General features: G+C 45.3%; 1 protein-coding gene across 2 annotated transcripts in view; it reads left to right on the top strand.

Annotated features, from left to right (window-relative positions):
* The window catches only part of appl2 (adaptor protein, phosphotyrosine interacting with PH domain and leucine zipper 2), a 71,869-nt gene that overhangs the window by 48,068 nt on the left and 3,310 nt on the right, over positions 1-20,491 (top strand). For both annotated transcript variants that reach the window (XM_033039373.1, XM_033039372.1), the window contains 6 exons: positions 1,905-2,057; positions 2,140-2,192; positions 4,295-4,469; positions 11,180-11,213; positions 12,138-12,284; positions 18,681-18,728. In XM_033039373.1, coding sequence (XP_032895264.1) covers positions 1,905-2,057; positions 2,140-2,192; positions 4,295-4,469; positions 11,180-11,213; positions 12,138-12,284; positions 18,681-18,728 — 610 coding nt within the window. The remainder of the gene's footprint in view (positions 1-1,904; positions 2,058-2,139; positions 2,193-4,294; positions 4,470-11,179; positions 11,214-12,137; positions 12,285-18,680; positions 18,729-20,491) is intronic.

Genomic DNA, 20,491 nt, shown 5'->3' with positions numbered 1-20,491 from the left:
CTCCCTGTTTTCTTCGGGTGCACCGCAGAGTTTCCCCCACGCTCAAAAGAATTACAGGTTTTTAGGTTAATTGGCTTTAGTAAGAATTGTAAATTGCCCCTAGTGTGTAAGATAGTGCCAGTGTACTGGTTGATCGCTGTCGGCATGGACTTTGCGGGCCAAAGGGCCTGTTTCTGCACTGTATCTCTGGAGTCTCCTCTCTTCCCAATGCCTGAACCCCTTTTGTTGGGTTCGAGGAGCCAGAGAGCCTACTCTACACGTCCCCAGACATGGTGACCATGGGCGGGAGGGTTTGATCCTAACTGAGGGATCTGGCTCATCCAGTCCCTGCATTATCAACGAGTAGCTGACTATTGGTGTCCGTCGGTTCTGTAATTATATGATATTCTCTTGTGACAGGAAAATGCTCTTGAATTTAAATGAGAAAATCTCCCACAAAATTTTCATCCTTTACTTGGAATTGAGTTTATCTGATGCAGACCGAGAATATCTGTAGTTGTTTTCATAAAGATCTCATCTTTGATAATGCATTGAGCGGCAGCATTAGAAGATGTGGTCAGACCTGTTCGGCCGGGACTTTTAGAAGTTGTTGAAATTATATCACTGTATGAGGGAGTTAAGGGCCTGGCCCACTTGGGCGACCTAATCCGCGAGTTCTGGCGAGTTTTCCCTCGAACTCATACTCGCAGGATGTTCGACACGGGGTCGTAGGAGGTCTTCAGAACTCTCCTTCATGCTTGAGAGTGGTCTCCGTGTACTCGAGGCCTAAGCTAGGTCGCTGCGTTTTTCAATATGTTAAAAAATGCCCGCGAGTAAAAAAATCGATACCTTTTGTACATGTAGGTTTAGTTGTAGTAGGTTGTAGTAGGTCAGCATGTTAGTCGTAGGTAATCGAGGGTAGTCGTAGATAGTCTTCATCATAGTCGAAGGGAGGTAGAAGGAGATCGAAGGAAGTCGGCTTCCAATTTTCCCGAAGTTAGTCGTAGCTAGTTGAAGCTGGTCTTCTACATAGTCGAAGGAGATCTTCAACATGTCATTTTTTCAAACTCTTCTAAACTCGCCGCTTAGGTCGCCCAAGTGGGAGAGCCCCTTTACATAACTAAATATTAAAAAGGGGATTTCACACAGAGTAAAAGCATTTTTAACATGATGGCTGAAGAACAATAAGCACGACACTGGACCTGGTAATGTAGAGCGTTGAATGTGGATTATGTAAACTAACGAAGGGTGTCGACCAAGTTGATATTCGAAGAGTAAGATATTCTCTGCACAGTCATCACTGCTCTGACCTCTGTAACTTAACGTATTATCAACCAACCATGTACTGCCCTGCAACCTTTCACACTCATAGAGTCATCGAGTGATACAGTGTGGAAACAGGCCCTTCGGCCCAACTCGCCCACACCGGCCAACAATGTCCCAGCTACACTAGTCCCACCTGCCTGCGCTTGGTCCATATCCCCCCAAACCTGTCCTATCCATGTGCCTGTCTGGTTCTTAAACGATGGGATAGTCCCAGCCTCAACCTTGAACCTATGTCCTCTGGCCCCCGATTCCCCTACTCTGGGCGAAAGACTCTATGCATCGACCCGATCTATGACCTGCGTGGTTTTTTTTCCGGGATCTCCGGTTTCCTCCCACATTACAAAGACGTACAGGTTTGTAGGTTACTTGGCGTCAGTAATATTGTAAATTGTTCCTGGTGTGTGTACGATAGTGTTAGTATGTGGGGTTCGCTGGTCGGTGTGGACTTGGCGGGCCGAAGGGCCTGCTTCTGCGCTGTATCTAAACTAAATGTTTGAGATGTTGATTGGTTCAAAGACAAGTTCTCTGGGATTGCAATTCTCTGTGCAAAAGTGAGCATTACTTTGTGCTAGCTGTGTGTTGCTTTGTGTGGATTATAGAGTTGAGAGTGATGGTGCTGAAGCTGCCAGGAGTGAGAAGAGTGTGACTGAAGTCCCAGAATCAGCAGATCCACTCATAATTCCGGGAACTCCGATTCGTTTTGACCTGTGTCCAGCAAGTGAAGATAGTGAACAGTATCGGTCCAGCAGCGGGTATGTGAAAACAGGCACAAAACAATTTGAGCTCTTCTTCTTCCAAGGAAATGTATACTTTCATTGGTTAACTGTCTTTCAGACGCACAAACCCGTTTGGAGAATCGTGCCCGGAGAAAGACGCTACTCCAGAAGGTAAGAAATATTTTAGGGTTTGCATGAGGAAATAATAACACGAAAGCTGAGAGCAGAGTGTTGGTAAATAGAGCTGTGTGTATGCCACTGAAGTATCTGTTTGAGATTTTAAGAGTGAAAGGCTCATTCATATTTCGCCGCAGAGCTCGGACTACTCTCTCAGTGCTCTTAACTTTGTAATTATGAAACAAAAGGTCGTTGACTTGCAATGTTTGCAGGAACCGGCCCTTCGGCCCACGATGTCTTGATCAAACATTATGCCAACTTAAACCAATCCAAATAGAGCTTGACGGTGGCACAGTGATAGAGTTGCTGCCTCACAGCGCAAGAGACCTGGCTTGGGTCCTGACTATGGGTGCTGTCTGTACGCAGTTTGTACATCCTCCCCGTGACCACATGGATTTTCTCCGGGAGCTCCGGTTTCCTCACACACTACGAAAACATACAGGTTTTGTACGCTAATTGGTTTTGGTAAAAAATTGAACTTGTCTACAGTGTGTTGGTTGGTGCTAATGTATGGGGATCACTGGTCGGCGCAGACTCGGTGGGCTGAAGGGCCTGTTTTTGTGCTGTACATCTAGAACGATCTTTTCTACTCGCCTGTGATCCATATCCTTCTATTTCCTGCCTATTTAAATGCCATATAAACACCAGTTGGAGATACAGCACGGACACAGGCTCTCCGTGACCAACAGTGATCCCCGTACACTAGCACCCGGGACAATTTACAATCTTTACCAAAAGCAATGAACCTACAAACGTGTACGTCTAGGGAGTGTGTGAAGAAACCGGAGCACCCGGGGAGAAGGTACAAACTCCACACAGACAGCACCCGTAGTCAGGATCTTTGAATGGTGCTTTAATTGTCACATGTGTAACTACACAATGAAACTGTGTTTGCGTATCTATCTACACACGTGGCGGTGCCCTATTGTGGCACCATTTCCAAAGTCCCATCCACCCACACCCTCTGCCTTTATATATATACACTCTGTACACTCTTCACTCTAACTTGGATATGGTTTTGACCTGGACAGCACTTAAAGCAACGTTTTTCATTGTCTCTGGGTATATGTGGCAACAATAAACCAAAACCATCAGATTAGTCCTTCAGAGGGTTCATCTGAAGATGGCAATATTAACCCTCGCATATTGCACACTGCCTAAATCTGACACTGAAGGGTACAGTACAGCAAGGTACAGATTTACTGGATCATTGGATGTTATTCATATTAATTCTTTGGGGTTTTCAATGAGTTTTCTGTTTATACAGTAGTATAATAAACTCTCCATTGAACTGGGTACATTTCAGGAAAGCACAGGAATGGGCTCCCTATGAGGGGCAGGTACTGAGGTCTCACTGAGTCTTGGGCTGGGGGCCGGATGGTGTTATGGGGACCACTGAGTCTCAGCAAGGTGTGGGGGGCATGGATCAGAGAGGGTGAGACTTGGGTCCCTGTGTTTCAGGGAGAGGGGTGTGGGGACTGATGTTGCAATGAGTCTGGGGTGGGAGGAGGATGGGAAACATTAGGCCCATGCTGAACTATCGGAGTTTACTTTATTGCAGATGCATGAAATATAAAAGTAAAGCAAAATATGCAGGAAATGTGATCCAGAGAGCAAAGCAGAATAAACCTTCTCAGGTGCAGGAAGAAACTGCAGATGCTGGTTGGCATCCAAGATAGACACAAAATGCTGGAGTAACTCAGTGGGTCAAGCAGCATCTCTGGATAAAAAGGAATAGGAGATGTTTTGGATTGAGACAATATCAGAAGAAGGTTTTCTGAAGAAGGGTCTCGACCGAAAAGTCACCTGTTCCTTTTCTCCCGAGATACTGCTTGACCCGCTGAGTGACTCCAGCGTTTTGGGTCTATCTAACCTTCTAAGTTAGCTGTTGCTGGATTGGACTGTGATGGAAGGTCACAGATTGGCAACATTTCTGTTGTCTGCTGGATCTGCTGAGTGTTTCTGACATTCTCTCATTATAATCCATGTTTAGTTTAGGTATAGTTTTGGTTTTGTATAAAGATACATGGGACAGGTACATGGGAGTTATATTGTGGCACTGGGTAGCAACCACATTCTTTCCACTTTTTCCACAGATTCCCTGCTGCACCAAGTGTTTACCGTGAGATTTCTGGGCTCCATAGAAACGAAAACGGACCAGGGAGATGAAGTGATCTACGAGACAATGCGGCAGGTTCTGGCTGCACGGGCCATCCATAACGTCTTCCGTATGACCGAGTACCAAATGGTGGTCAGCTCCAGGAGGCTGAGGTAAGGAGAGGCTGGTGGGCTGGCTTTTCACCCGTTTAGGAATTGGCTGAGAAAATCTGCTAGATAGAGCGTGGAAACATGCCCCTTGGCCCACTGAACCCTACACAAAGGAACAACATTGGGTACTAGAGCCATAGTCATACAATGTGGAAACAGGGCCTTCAGCCTAACTAGCCCATACCGACCAACATGTCCCAGCTACACTGGTCCCACCTGCCCATATCCTTCTACACCTATCCTTTTCTTGCACCTGTCTAATAGCCCTGTCCCACAGTACGAGTTCATTCCAAGAGCTCTCCCAAGTTTAAAAAAAACCAGACTCGTGGTAAGCACGGAGAATGAACGTAGCGGGTACGTCGGAGCTCGGGGACATCTCTTAGCGGCTCGTAACGCTAACGGCAGGTACTCGGGAAGACTCGCTAACGGCAGGTAAGCACGGGAAGACTCTTGAAGATTTTTCAACATTTTGAAAATTGTCCATGAGAGCCCCGAGTACCGACGTGCAGCCATTACCGTAAATCTCCGAGTTCGATTCAGGGCAAACTCGGGAGAACTCTTGGAATGAACTCGTACCGTGGGACAGGGCTTTAAATGTTTCCTAAACATTGCAATAGTCCCTGCCTCATCTACCTCCTCCGGCAGCTCGTTCCATTCACCCACCACCTTTTGTGTGAAAATGTTACCCCTCAGGTTTCTATTAAATCTTTGCCCGCCTCACTTTAAACCTAAGTCCTCTGGACGTCGTTATACTCTCCATAACTACTTTAAATTGAGTAGAACTGTGGTTGCTTGTCCTAAAGTGACACCCCAGTGACACATCAGTCACCTGCCCTGCCCTATTTTCAAAGATGAGGCCAAGCTTTGCCCTCTCCCTCATTGGGCCCTCTACATATTGCTTGAGGAAAGGTTCCTGAACACATTTGACAAATTCCACCCTTCCTATAGCAGCCCTATATGTCTAACAGTTGTCTGCAATCCCCATTGGTTATTTGGGGGCTGACAATACAACGTGAACAAGGTGATCATCCCTTTTTTATTCCTCAGCTCCACTCTAAAGCCTCACCAGATGCTCATTTGGCAATGTCATCTTGTGCTACTGTTGTGATGTTGTCCTTAAACAATAAAACAACTCCCCCTCCTCTTTTACCCACACCTCGACCTTACCTGTTGCACCTGTACCGTGGACCATTAAGCTGCCAACCCTGCCCTCCCTTAGCCAGATTCCCATAATGACTATAACGGAGGGCACGGTGGTGCAGCGGTAGAGTTGCTGCCTTACATCGCCAGAGACCCCACTTCCACCCTGACTACGGGTACATTCTCACCATGACAGCGTGGGTTTACCACCGGTTCTCCAGTTTCCTCCCACACTCAAAAGACGTAGAAACATAGGAAAAATAGGTGCAGGAGTAGGCCATTCGGCCCTTCGAGCTAGCACCGCCATTCAATATGTTCATGGCTGATCATCCAAAATCAGTACCCTGTTCTGGCGTTTTCCCCATATCCCTTGATTCTTTTAGCCCTAAAAGCTAAATCTAACTCTTTTGAAAACATCCAGTGAATTGGCCTCCACTGCCTTCTGTGGCAGAGAATTCCACAGATTCACAACTCTCTGGGTGAAATAGTGCTTCCTCATCTCAGTCCTAAATGCCCTACCACTTATTCTTAAACTGTGACCCCTGGTTCTGGACTCCCCCAGCATCGGGAACATTTTTCCTGCATCTAGCCTGTCCAATCCTTTAAGAATTTTATGTTTCTATAAGATCCCCTCTCATGTTAAATTCCAGTGAATACAAGCCCATTCTTTCATCATATGTCAGTCCTGCCATCCCGGAATTAACCTGGTGAACCTACGCTGCACTCCCTCAATAGCAAGAATGTCCTTCCTTAAATTAGGAGACTAAAATGGCACATAATATTCCAGGTGCGGTCTCACCAGGGCCCTGTACAACTGCAGTAGGATCTCCTGCTCCTAAAGTCAAATCCTCTCACAATGAAGGCCAACATGCATTAGCTTTCTTCACTGCCTGCAGGCTTACTTTCAGTGACTGATGTACAAGGACACCCAGGTCTCGTTGCATCTCCCCTTTTCCTAATCTGACACCATTCAGATAATGGGTTTCTCCAGCATTTTTGTCTACCTTCGATTTTACAGCATCTGCTGTTCCATCTTGACCATTCAGATAATAATCTGCCTTCCTGTTCTTGCCACCAAAGTGGATAACCTCACATTTATCCACATTATACTGCATCTGCCGTGCATCTGCCCACTCACCCAACCTGTTAAAGTCACCCTGCAGCCTCATAGCATCCTCATCGCAGCTCACACTGCCACCCAGCTTTGTGTCATCCGCATACCTGGAGATGTCACATTTAATTCCCTTGTCTAAATTGTTAATATATATTGTAATTAACTGGGGTCCCAGCACCGAGTCTTGCGGCACCCCACTAGTCACTGGCTGCCATTCTGAAAAGGACCCGTTAATTCCTACTCTTTGCTGTCTGTCTGCTGACCAGTTCTCTATCCATGTCTATACCCTACCCCTAATACCATGTGCTCTAATTTTGCACACTAATCTCTTGTGTACATGTATAGGTAGTACAGATGTATAGATGTACAGGTTTGTAAGTTAATTGGCTTGGTATAAATGTAAATTGTCTCTAGTGTGTGTAGGATAGAGCAAGTGTGCGGGGATCGCTGGTCGGCACGGACTTGGTGGGCCGAAGGGCCTGTTTCGGCGCTGTATCTCTAAACTAAACTAAACTAAACTAAATAATGTCCTGGTCACGTATATCTGTGCACATCGTGAGTTCATCAGCCCTACCTGTCAAGCATCTAGCATTGAAATAAATCCAATTTAATCTAACAGCCGTTCCCCACTCCCTGACGGACTCCTGCCTATCATGTGTAGGAAGGAACTGCAGATGCTGATTTATACTGAAGATAGACACCAAAAGCTGGAGTAACTCAGCGGGACAGGCAGCATCTCTGGAGACAAGGAATGGGTGACGTTTGGGGTCAGAACAAAGTCCAACCTGATACACTACCTGTTCCTTTTCTCCAGAGTTGCTGCCTGACCACAGGTGCACTCTGCCACCACCAGTGACAGCCCCATCCACATCAGTACTGTACCCAGCCATACAATGACTGACCTGCCCCCATCATTACTGTACCCAGCTATACAGTGGCTGAGCTGTCCCCTTCATTACTGTACCACTGTGTTATACAGTGACTGAGCTGTCCCCTTCAGTTTTGGACCCTGCTGTTACACTGTGACAGACTTGTCTACACCAGATAAATGTCTCGACACATTTATTCTGGGTAAAGAGGATGAAATAAATATCAATTTTCTGTGGTAGATTTCTGACAATTACATTTTACAAAGCAGGCCAATGTCCATTAAAGGAATCTACAGACATCAGCAAAGTAACATGATAATTTGTGCTTCTGCACTTGGGGTGTAACTGAACATTACTACAATTTTAATACAAATTTTCCCAGTAGTTAACATAGAAACATAGAAATTAGGTGCAGGAGTAGGCCATTCGGCCCTTCAAGCCTGCACTGCCATTCAATATGATCATGGCTGATCATCCAACTCAGTATCCCGTACCTGCCTTCTCTCCATACACTCTGATCCCCTTAGCCACAAGGGCCACATCTAACTCCCTCTTAAATATAGCCAATGAACTGGCCTCGACTACCCTCTGTGGCAGAGAGTTCCAGAGATTCACCACTCTCTGTGTGAAAAAAGTTCTTCTCATCTCGGTTTTAAAGGATTTCCCCCTTATCCTTAAGCTGTGACCCCTTGTCCTGGACTTCCCCAACATCGGGAGCAATCTTCCTGCATCTAGCCTGTCCAACCCCTTAAGAATTTTATAAGTTTCTATAAGATCCCCTCTCAATCTCCTAAATTCTAGAGAGTATAAACCAAGTAGTAGTTTATATCTTCTCCACAAAGGGGGGTTGATTGTTCTACCTTTCCACATCTTTATACATGGTCCCATTGATTCCACTTTGAAGGAACTTACCCAAAATTCGGGAAATTCTGGTTGCTTCAGGTAATTTTTGGGAAATTAGCAGTCTTTCCAGGTGCGGCAGAGGTTCACCTGCACCTCATCCAACCTCATCTATTGCATCCGCTGCTCTAGATGTTAGCTGCTCTACATCGGTGAGACCAAGCGTAGGCTTGGCGATCGCTTTGCCGAACACCTCCGCTTGGTTCGCAATAACCAACCTGATCTCCCAGTGGCTCAGAACTTCAACTCCCCCTCCCAATCCGAATCCGACCTTTCAGTCCTGGGCTTCCTCCATGACCAGAGTGAGGACCACCGTAAATTGGAGGAGCAGCACCTCATATTTCGCTTGGGCAGTCTGCACCCCAGCGGTATGAACATTGACTACTCTAATTTCAGGTAGTCCCTACTTTCTCTTCCTGCTCTCAGCTCTACCTCAGCCCACTGGCTCCACCTCTTCCTTTCTTCCTCCCGCCCCCACCCCCACCCTCACGTCAGTCTGAAGAAGGGTTTCGACCCAAAACGTTGCCTATTTCCTTCGCTCCACAGATGCTGCCTCACCCGCTGAGTTTCTCCAGCATTTTTGTCTACACACAATTAACACAATTCCACACAAACATCCATCACAGTGAATCTCCAAACACCTCCTCACTGTGATGGAAGGCAAAAGTCTTATCTCTTCCCTGTTCTTCTCCTGGGGTCAGGCAGTCAAACTGTTGCGTCAAGGCTATCTAGGCTCTTGATGTTAAAGCCCCTGGCGGGCGATGGTAAGTCCCACGGTCGATTAAGCCGCTCCGGGCGATGTAAAGCCCTGCGACGGTCCCATTCAAATCCCGCGATTCGGGGCGGGCGAAGTTGCCGTTGCGGGAGCTCCCGAAAATCAGTCTCCCACCAGGGACCTGGGAGCTCCCAATGTTAACGTCCACAGGGCCTGCGGCCACAGCCTCCGAAGCTCCGAAGTCGAGTCGCACTTAAACCTATGCTCCATAGTTACAGACTCCTCTGCTCAGCAGAAAGTCTCTTACTATCTAATTCCTGCCTCAAAACATGCCTTATTTCTGGCAGCTCTTGTCTCATGCTCCATGGGAAACAAACCCAACCTCTCCGGTCTCTCCTCATAACTGATGCATCATATCCCAGGCAACATCCCGGTGAAACTCCTTTGCCCATGTTCCACAGCAGTGCTGTCCTTCCCAGAGTGATGACCAGAACTATACGCAATATTCCAGCTGTAGCCTGGTGATGTTTACATGGTTGAACCACAAATTGATTGAATAGAATACTTTGTCACGTGACAAGTCACAGTGAAATTCTTTGCTTGTTTACCTTGCCATGGTATGCAAATAGTCGCTCATAAAGGTCGTTTACAAAGTTACAAATCCCCCCTCCCTCCGCGTCAGTTCCCCCTTTGTTGTTCTCCCCCCCCGACGGCGATCCCTCCCACGCTAGCTCCTCCTTTGTTCCGCTCGTGTTCATTGCTCTGCTCCTGCGTTCGGTGCCACAACTAACAGCAAGTATCGTGTCCGCCTTCTTCACCTCCTTGTTACTTATGCTGCTACCTTCAGGGATCCTTGTACACCAAGGTCCCTCTGTTCCTCACTCCTCTTTCGGGCCCTACCCTTCATTGCATCTAACCTAGCCTTACTATGCACCTGTACTTCTCGACCTCTCTGCTCCATAACAATTTGCAGGGATGTACCATTTATTCTGCAAGTTCTGACCTGGCGATGATGTACCAAACGTGCTAATTTCCCATTCTTCTGTGGCCGAAAAATGCTACCCTATCAACACCAGCCTGTATCTATGGAAATGATGGGTGACTCTTTCAAAACCCTATCAGTGGAAGTTGCTGGTTGTTTTGCCTTTTGCACTGAACCCTTCTCCACCTACTGGTGAATGCTGAGGCCTTCACGTAACATGGAAGCAAATGCAATGGATGATTTCATTCTCTGAGAAATATATAAATTAAAAACTTCAATTGAACTATTTTTGTGGGCATTCATTGAGTCCATGTCTGCTAAAACAATATTGGATTTGTTCATGCACAAATTGCTGGTTGAAGTTCTCATAAACACCCTTCCTTGGTGAATGTCAGAATAGTTATTGAAAAGGCTTGGATAGAGTGGATGTGGAGAGGATATTTCCACTGGTGGCAGAGTCTAGGACCAGAGGTCACAGCCTCTGAATAAAAGGACCTACCTTTAGAAAGGAGATGAGGAATTTCTTCAGTCAGAGGGTGGTGAATCTGGAATTCATTGCCACAGATGTCTGTGGAGGTCAAGTCAGTGGATATTTTTATATCCACGGAGATAGATAGATTCTTGATTAGTACGGGTGTCAGGGGTTATGGGGAGAAGGCAGGAAAATGGGGTTGAGAGGGAAGGATAGATCAGCCATGATTGAATGGCGGAGTAGACTTGATGGGCCGAATGGCCTCATTCTGCTCCGAGAAATGAGAATTTGTAGATAATATTTGCTGGATTTAACATTTTACTTCTGATCTTCAATATTTTTCTCAGTTTTGTCATTCATGAAAGATAAGTAGCAGAAAGAAATTAAAAAATGGTATTTTGTGCAGAAGCAAATGTTAATTTTACACAAAAGGTTTCAATTGACAACAGATAAAAACACTTGATATTATGAATGTCAAATATAATTTACTATCACTAAATAAACTGTTCTATTTATTACAGGTTCATTGATCCACAAACTCAGAATACAATAAGTGTGAGTGACAATATTTAAATTTGTTTTCTGTGGTAATTGTATTTCAACATGAATATTGAAGGTCCCTCATTGGAATCTCATATAGATAGGGTGGTAAAGAAAGATTTTGGTATGCTAGCCTTTATAAATCAGAGCATTGAGTATAGAAGCTGGGATGTAATGTTAAAATTGTACACGGCATTGGTGAGACCAAATCTGGAGTATGGTGTACAATTTTGGTCGCCCAATTATAGGAAGGATGTCAACAAAATAGAGAGAGTACAGACGAGATTTACTAGAATGTTGCCTGGATTTCAACAACTAAGTTACAGAGATAGGTTGAATAAGTTAGGTCTTTATTCTCTGGAGCGCAGAAGGTTAAGGGGGGACTTGATAGAGGTCTTTAAAATGATGAGAGGGATAGACAGAGTTGATGTGGACAAGCTTTTCCCTTTGAGAATAGGGAAGATTCAAAGAGGACATGACTTCAGAATTAAGGGACAGAAGTTTAGGGGTAACATGAGGGGGAACTTCTTTACTCAGAGAGTGGTAGCGGTGTGGAATGAGCTTCCAGTGGAAGTGGTGGAGGCAGGTCCGTTGGTATCATTTAAAAATAAATTGGATAGGCATATGGATGAGAAGGGAATGGAGGGTTATGGTATGAGTGCAGGTAGATGGGACTAAGGGGAAAAAGTTGTTCGGCACGGACTTGTAGGGCCGAGATGGCCTGTTTCCGTGCTGTAATTGTTATATGGTTATATGGTTAATACTCCTACATGAGTTCAGAATGATTTACGGAGTATAGTTTTACTATTTTTTTAATATATTTACACCATTTCAGTGCAAGTTGGACATAATAATTAGTTAGTGGAGTTGGATGATACAAAGTTCCATGTCTGGAGAGAGGATGGTGTATTGTATTTGATATTTGCATCTATGTTTCAGTTTCCCCTCAGTGACGTGCCTCTATCTGCCAGCCATCAAGATAACAAGAGGTTGATTGGCTTTGTGGCACGAGCTCCTGACCTGCACATGGAGAACGGAGCATCGCTGAACTGCTGCATCTTTGAAACCAATGACGATGGCAACGAGGTAACACTGCTTCTCACACCAAATCACCTGTGAAACCAGTTCATCAGTCAGAGTATAGAAGCTGGGAGGTCATATTGCAGCTGTATAAGACGTTGGTGAGACTGCATTTAGAGTATTGTGTTCAGTTCTGGACGCCGTGTTATAGGAAAGATATTGTCAACCTGGAAAGGGCGCTGAGATGTTTTACGAGGATGTTGCCAGAACCAGAGGGCCTGAGCAATAGGGAGAGGTTGAGTAGGCTGGGACTCTTATCGTTGGAGTGCAGGAGGATGAGGGGTGATCTTATAGAGGTGTATAAAATCACCAGAGGAACAGATTGAGTAGATGCACAGTCTCTTGCCCAGAGTAGGTAAATGAAGAACAGAGGTTTAAGGTGAATGGAGAACATATTAATCCGGAATCTGAGGGGTAACTTTTGGTGGGTGCATGGAACGAGCTGCCAGAGGAGGTAGTTGAGGCAGGGACTATCGCAATGTTTAAGAAACATTTAGACAGGGATATGGGCCAAGCACGGGCAGGTGGGACAAGTGTAGATGGGACATATCGGTCGGTGTGGGCAAGTTGGGCCGAAGAGCCTGTTTCCACGCTGCATCACTCTATGACTCTTAGCACTTCTTACCACATTCCCCCAAGCCTGCTGTGTCACTCATGCTTTACTCCCCATGTCCCCTGATTGCCGACCTGCCTAAAGTCTACCAACTTCAGATTTACTATCCCCGTCCCACGTGTTATAGTCCCGGATGCAATGACATTTCTCTTCATCCCAGCCCAGCCCCACCTCCTGAATTTCCAATTCCCCTGCATTCCGTCCCTCCCCCACCCTAGTCATCCTGCTAGTTCCACTGTTCGTATCTCTTCATATCACTTCTTCCAGAGCCAACATTGTGGACTTCAACTTTTCTTGGTCATCGGTGTCGGCCGTGATTTGTTCTGTACCTTTTCATACGTAGTTTCCATCTCCCCCGACTCTCAGTCTGAGGAAGGGTCTTGTAGAATTAGGCCATTTGACCCATCAAGTCATGGCTGATCTATCTCTCCCTCCTAACCACATTCTGTAGCCTTCTCCCCATAACCTCTGACACCCGTACTAGTCAAGAATCTAACTATCTCCGCCTTAAAAATATCCATTGACTTGGCCTCCACAGCCTTCTGTGGCAAAGAATTCTACAGATTCACCACACTTTAACTAAAGACATTTCTCCTCATCTCCTTCCTAAAAGAACATCCTTTAATTCTGATCTGCGGTCTGACTCGCTGAGTTACTCCAGCTTTTTGTGTCTCTCCCTCAATCCATCCTTCTGGTCCATTTCTTCAGTCGAAAAAGCCTCATCATTTCTCCTGCTACTTCCCGTCGATTCATGTGGCCTCAATTACATCTCCTCTCATTTTTCTGCACTCTGGTGACTGGAGGCTAATTGTCCTCAATATCTGCTCAAAGGCCCGACCCTTCATCTGATAAATCTCTTCTGCAAGGCCACAAAAACATTGAATTTACCAATTAGGCCGTGGGCCGAGCGTCGAAAAAGTGTCTAGAATTTAACTTTTGTGACCCATGTCTGGTATCTACCTGAAATGTGGCACAGATTTAAATAAAATATAATTGAGAAGCAATTCGTAACTCATCAGTGCCAAAAGTTGCACACTAATTAATTAACATAATTAGAAAATGTATTAGAAAAAGTAACAATAATAGGTAGCTTAATCTTACTCTATGGGGAGCTGGATTTCGTGCTGCGGGTTATTTACTTCCTGGCTCAGGGAGATCACATAACGGGGGGAGAGAGAGAGCCCAGGAGGAGCAGCCAGCCTTCCGCCCAGTAGCTACCCGCCAAACACCACCTCCACCGGTTGCGCCTGTGCAGGACACCGTGGCTGGCTGCGGGCGGGCCGGCTGAAGGCGCTGAGTTGGCGGCCGGTTCCGCTGTCCGGTCCCGGCCACCCGAGCTACTTCCCTGCCCGGCCACAATGCGGTGGCTCTGCTCCCAGAGCGCAACGGCCGCGGTGAGTGAGTGGGTTGCTGGCATGATCCCCGACCCCCTCCTTCTCAACGCTCCTGCTCTCCCCGCAACTTTACCCCTGGCGGCTTTACTTTGTGCAGCCCAGGCCATGCTAACCCGGGCCAGACTCCCCACACGCTGTGGAAAGGAACTCTCCACAAACTCACAAGTTTCTTCTGCATGTTGTTGAAGTAAGACCAAAATGTGTGTAGCTCTTTGATGTTGGATTGGCACGTTTGATGTTGGATTGTCATAAACCAGAAATGCACAGCAGATGGTTAACGATTGAGTTGATTAAAAAAAAAAGAATTTGACATCTTGTTCCAGACTCAACAGCTAATGGAAGTTTATAAACTCAGTAACACTTAATTCGACACACTAAACAGCAAAAGTAGACTGTATATATTTATTTATTTTCCCAATCTTTTGGTTTAGATTCCATGGGTGGATATGTCATGAATGGCTAGAAAACAAAACATTGCATTTTTATTTGTTTATATCAGTACACACGATGTAGGAAAGAAAACAGTACAATCTCACAGTAATAATCATGTAATATTGTTACTTCAGTACAGTTGGGCATTACTCACAGTTGAACTCTTTCAAACGTATGCATGCACAGTAATCTGCAGTTCACTCTCCTGTAAACACTAGATGACAACTTGCTGAAAGTTGACAGTAATCGTCAATCATACTCATGGTTTATTATGGTAATCATGTGAGGTTATTTGTATGATTGTTCTGACAGTTAAAACCTCTTGCACTAACCTTCCTCTCCGCCATGATCCCAGAGTGCTCCCTGCCTAGCTAGCCCGAAACAAAGTGCGTGATTGATCAATAGGCGTCCGGCTCAATGTCAAACGTGCTTTGATTGGACAATTACTACTCAGAAAACTGGACGTTTTGTCCATATTTTAAAAATATGTGCAGGTTTTTTTCTTGACGAGTTTCAGATATGATTTCCATAATATTTTTACACAATATGTTACAGGTAGATATAGGATGTGGGTCACAAAATTAAACGAAAAAGCTCCTCGGACCACGGTCTAAATTTCAGGTCACTTCCCCCTCTTATCTATCCAGCCTATACTCCTCCTGCATACCTTTCCAATACCCCCCACCCCTCCCCCATACTCGGTGTCTTCTCATTTTCTCTACTCTACCCCGTTCCCAATGATTCAACTTTCCTCCCTCAGGTTCTACATTTCACTCTCCACCCTTCTTATCCGTTTCCCTATTTCCACCTGTTTGTTTAGACAACTACTGACCCAATCAATTCAACTATTGTGATCTTAGCCAACGTACCATATAACAATTACAGCACGGAAACAGGCCATCTCGGCTCTTTTTTCCATGCCGAACACGTATTCTCCCCTAGTCCCATCTACCTGCACTCAGACCATAACCCTCCATTCCTTTCCCGTCCATATAACTATCCAATTTATTTTTAAATGATAAAATTGAACCTGCCTCCACCACCTTCACTGGAAGCTCATTCCACACAGTTACCACTCTCTGAGTAAAGAGGTTCCCCCTCATGTTACCCCTAAACTTCTGTCCCTTAATTCTCAAGTCATGTCCTCTTGTTTGAATCTTCCCTACTCTCAGTGGGAAAAGCTTATCCACGTCAACTCTGTCTATCCCTCTCATCATTTTAAAGACCTCTATCAAGTCCCCCCTTAACCTTCTGCGCTCCAAAGAATAAAGACCTAACTTGTTAAACCTTTCTCTGTAACTTAGTTGCTGAAACCCAGGCAACATTCTAGTAAATCTCCTCTGTACTCTCTCTATTTTGTTGACATCCTTCCTAAAATTAGGCGACCAAAATTGTACACCATACTTCAGATATTGGCCTCACCAATGCCTTGTACAATTTTAACATTACATCCCAACTTCTATACTCAATGCTCTGATTTATAAAGGCCAGCACACCAAAAGCTTTCTTTACCACCCTATCTACATGAGATTCCACCTTCCGGGAACTGCACAGTTATTCCTAGATCCCTCTGTTCAACTGCATTCCTCAATTCACTACCATTTACCATGTACGTCCTATTTTGATTTGTCCTGCCAAGATGTAGCACCTCACACTTATCAGCATTAAACTCCATCTGCCATCTTTCAGCCCACTCTTCCAACTGGCATAAATCTCTCTGTAGACTTTGAAAATCTACTTCATTATCCACACCACCTATCTTCGTATCATCTGCATACTTACTAATCCAATTTACCACACCATCATCCCAGATCATTGATGTACATGACAAACAACAGTGGACCCAACACAGATCCCTGTGGCACCCCACTAGTCACTGTTCTCCAACCTGACAAACAGCCATCCACCATTACTCTCTGGCATCTCCCATTCAGCCACTGTTGAATCCATCTTGCTACTCCACCATTAATACCCAACAGTTGAACCTTCTTAACCAATCTTCCATGAGGAACCTTGTATCAAAGGCCTTACTGAAGTCCATATATACAACATCCACTGCTTTACCCTCATCAATTTCCCGAGTTACCTCTTCAAAAAATTCAAGAAGATTAGTCAAACATGACCTTCCAGGCACAAATCCATGTTGACTGTTCCTAATCAGACCCTGTTTATCCAGATGCTTATATATATTATCTCAAAGTATCCTTTTCATTAATTTGCCCACCACTGACGTTAAACTAACAGGTCTATAATTGCTAGGTTTACTCTTAGAACCCTTTTTAAACAATGGAACAACATGCGCAGTACGCCAATCCTCCGGCACTATTCCCGTTTCTAATGCCATTTGAAATATTTCTGTCATAGCCGCTGCTATTTCCACACTAACTTCCCTCAATGTCCTAGGGAATATCCTGTCCGGACCTGGAGACTTATCCACTTTTATATTTTTCAAAAGTGTCAGTACTTCCTCTTCTTTGAATCTCATAGTTTCCATAGCTACTCTACTTGTTTCCCTTACCTCACATAATTCAATATCCTTCTCCTTGGTGAATACCGAAGAAAAGAAATTGTTCAATGTCTCCCCCATCTCTTGTGGCTCTGCAGATAGCTGTCCACTCTGACTCTAATGGACCAATTTTATCCCTCGTTATCCTTTTGCTATTAATATAGCTGTAGAAATCCTTTGGATTTACTTTCACCTTACTTGCCAAAGCAACCTCATATCTTCATTTAGCTTTTCTAATTTATTTCTTAAGATTTTTACATTCCTTATACTCCTCAAGCACCTCATTTACTCCATGCTGCCTATAATTATTGTAGATCTCTCTCTTTTTCCGAACCAAGTGTCCAATTTCCCTTGAAAACCATGCCGCTTTCTAATTTTTACTATTTCCTTTCAACCGAACAGGGACATAAAGATTCTGTACTCTTAAAATTTCAACTTTAAATGCCCTCCATTTCTCTTCCACATCTTTCCCATAAAACAAAATGTCCCAATTCACCCCTCTGAAGGATTTCCTGATGTCGGCCTCTGTGACTGAGATTGAAATGCCATCACAGCGAATGGGGGATCGGGAAGGCACATCAGTATTCTCCCTATCAAAGCGTGCGTAAAATGCATTGAGCTCGCTGCCTGCACCCTGGGTTCCTCGCGTACTTTGTTTTTCTCCTCAAGGCCGGTTGGTCCTGCGTTTGGCACTGAGACCACAGCTGGATATGGTTCTGCCAGTGGAATCTCAGCACAGCCCGCTACCATTGCTGCCAGATCTCATTCTGCTTTACTCTGGATCACTGATAGTTATGGCTTCCTTGATATGAAACCGTTCTTCTTTCATATGTTCCCAGCATGTTGACCTTCCAATCTTGGGAGCCAGCAGGTATGAGCAAGTACTGCAGGTCCACCACCGGTTTTCCGGCACCCTTCATTCCAGAGCCTTGCCGGACCACACAGGTCACGGCCTTGGGGGGACCGAGATACTTGCCCGCAAAGTCGGCCATGGGAGTCGGGTCTGGGAACAGATCTGCCGGCTCTTTGACCCGCCAATCGGCCATGGAAGTCCCAATGAGATGGAGATCGGTCGCCTCGCCGGCCTTCGCACTACATTTACAGGAGGACTTCCGGAGGGGAATATTGTCCAGATTGAAGATGAGGCCAGATGGAAAATCAGTGGTAGACTTGTACCCGGGATAACCCAAACCTGCATTATACGTGTCTGCCTGCCCACACTCTGCTGCCATCTATTTTCTGCTCTGTTGGTCACACGGCTACTGAGAGTAGGAGCATTATAAAGAAACACAACACTGGGGAAATGGGGCTAGTGGCTGAAACTATGAAACTGCCCTCAATTATATTCATTTCAAGAACCAGTTCAAACTCTTTTCAGATGAGTTGGCCAGCGTTATGATGTGTGTGTGTATGAGGTGGTCTGGTCAGTATTACATCACATGCCTCTTGTTCTCCAGATATGTTCCATTATAGATTTCGGAAGGAAGATTACTCAGGTCGAGAAGGTGAGTGTTAAACTGGCTTTAATAGATATGTAGTAGGTGATAAATGTATGCATGTTTAAACGTGTGAAGGTTATTGTCAAACATTCAATCTGATGGACACAGTGTGAGCAGTGTGGAGGCACTGGTGTGGGATTCCTGGTCTAGGAGCGTATCCTAGCCAAATGAAGCCATGTGGATAGAGCTCAGAAACCTTGTTTGGATCAGACGACAGACGACGAGCGATCCGCAGGAGCAGAACAAGATGTAGAGAGATACGAGCGGGGTAGGGTTATAGTTTAGTCACGTGTACCAAGGTACAGTGAAAAGCTTTTGTGCTAACCAGTCAGCGGAAAGACTATACGCAATTACAATCAAGCCACCCGCAGTGTACAGATACATGATGAAGGCAGTAACGTGAATAACCTTCAGTGCAAGATAAAGTCCAGTAAAGTCCAATCAAATGGGAAGATCCTTAACAACATTGATGTGCAGAGGGTTCTTGGAGTCCAAGGTCATAGCTCACTGTAGATGGCAGCACAAGTACAGAGGTAGAGAAGGCATGTGGTGTGCTTGCCTTCATTGCTCAGGGCATTGAATATAAGAGTCAGGAAGTCATGCTGCAGCTCTATAGGACTTTGTTTAGGCCGCATTTGGAGTATTGTGTGCAGTTCTGGTCAACCCATTACAGGAAAGATATGGAGGCTTTGGGGAGGGTGCAGAGATTTACCAGAATGCTGCCTGGATTAGAGGGTTTCAGCTACAGCGAGAGGTTAGATAGACTTGACTGGAAGTCAGTGGTTGAAGGGAGACTTGATAGAAGTATATAAAATCATGAGGGGCATCGACAGTCAGAACCTTTCCCTAGGGTGAGAATGTCTTTCACTGGAGGGTATAGCTATGCAGTGAGAACGGGTAGGTTGAATGGAGATGTGCCGGGTTTTACACAGAGGGTGATGAGAACCCACAATACATTGCCTGGGATGGTGTTGAAGGCAGATATAGTGGCATTTAACAGGCTTTAAGATAGGCACATGGAGGTGCTAGGAGTAGAGGGATATGGATTCTGAAGAAGGGTCTTTACTCGAAACATCACCCAGAGATGCTGCCTGTCTCGCTGAGTTACTCCAGCGTTTTGTGTCTTGTCTAGAGGAATATGGATGATGTACAGGCAGATGGGATGAGTTGAACCGGCACAAACATTATGGGCTGAAGGGTACTGTTCTATGATGTGGAGATCTTTGAGTGTGTTCTGATGAGGTTTACTAGAATGCTACCTGATGGGATGGTATCAGCTAGAAGGAGGTCGGGCAAAGTTAGATTGTTTTATCTGGAGTGTTAGCCGATGAGGGGATATTAGCAGGAACCTGAGGGGCACCTTTTCCACACCGAGGGGAGATCGTAAATGGAATAAGTTGCACGGGCAGTAGTTGCGGCAGGTACAGTAACAACTTATCAAAGCCAAACCTGGCAAATAAGAATAGTGTCAATGAGCTATAGGGCCTATGTTTGTTGTTGTATGACTCCATGCCTCCCACTAGTGAATACACCTGAATATCTCTGAGTAAAACATTTGCCAAGGCGTGCTGGATCTGCCGGGTGCTAACCATTTTGAATCCCTTTCCCATTCCCACACCAATCCTGCTGTCCTGGGCTTCCTCCATTGCCATACTGGACACATGCACACTGGAGAAATAGCACTTCACATACCGGTGGAGTAGCTTCCAACACAACAGTATCAACATTAAATCCTCCGTTTCCCTGCTCTCTCTCGTGCCACCCGTCCA

Source organism: Amblyraja radiata, chromosome 21 (assembly GCF_010909765.2).
Source record: "Amblyraja radiata isolate CabotCenter1 chromosome 21, sAmbRad1.1.pri, whole genome shotgun sequence".
NCBI classification, from domain to species: Eukaryota; Metazoa; Chordata; class Chondrichthyes; order Rajiformes; family Rajidae; genus Amblyraja; species Amblyraja radiata.
Note: the sequence above shows the minus strand (reverse complement) of the source record. Positions and strands in the feature narration are given on the sequence as shown.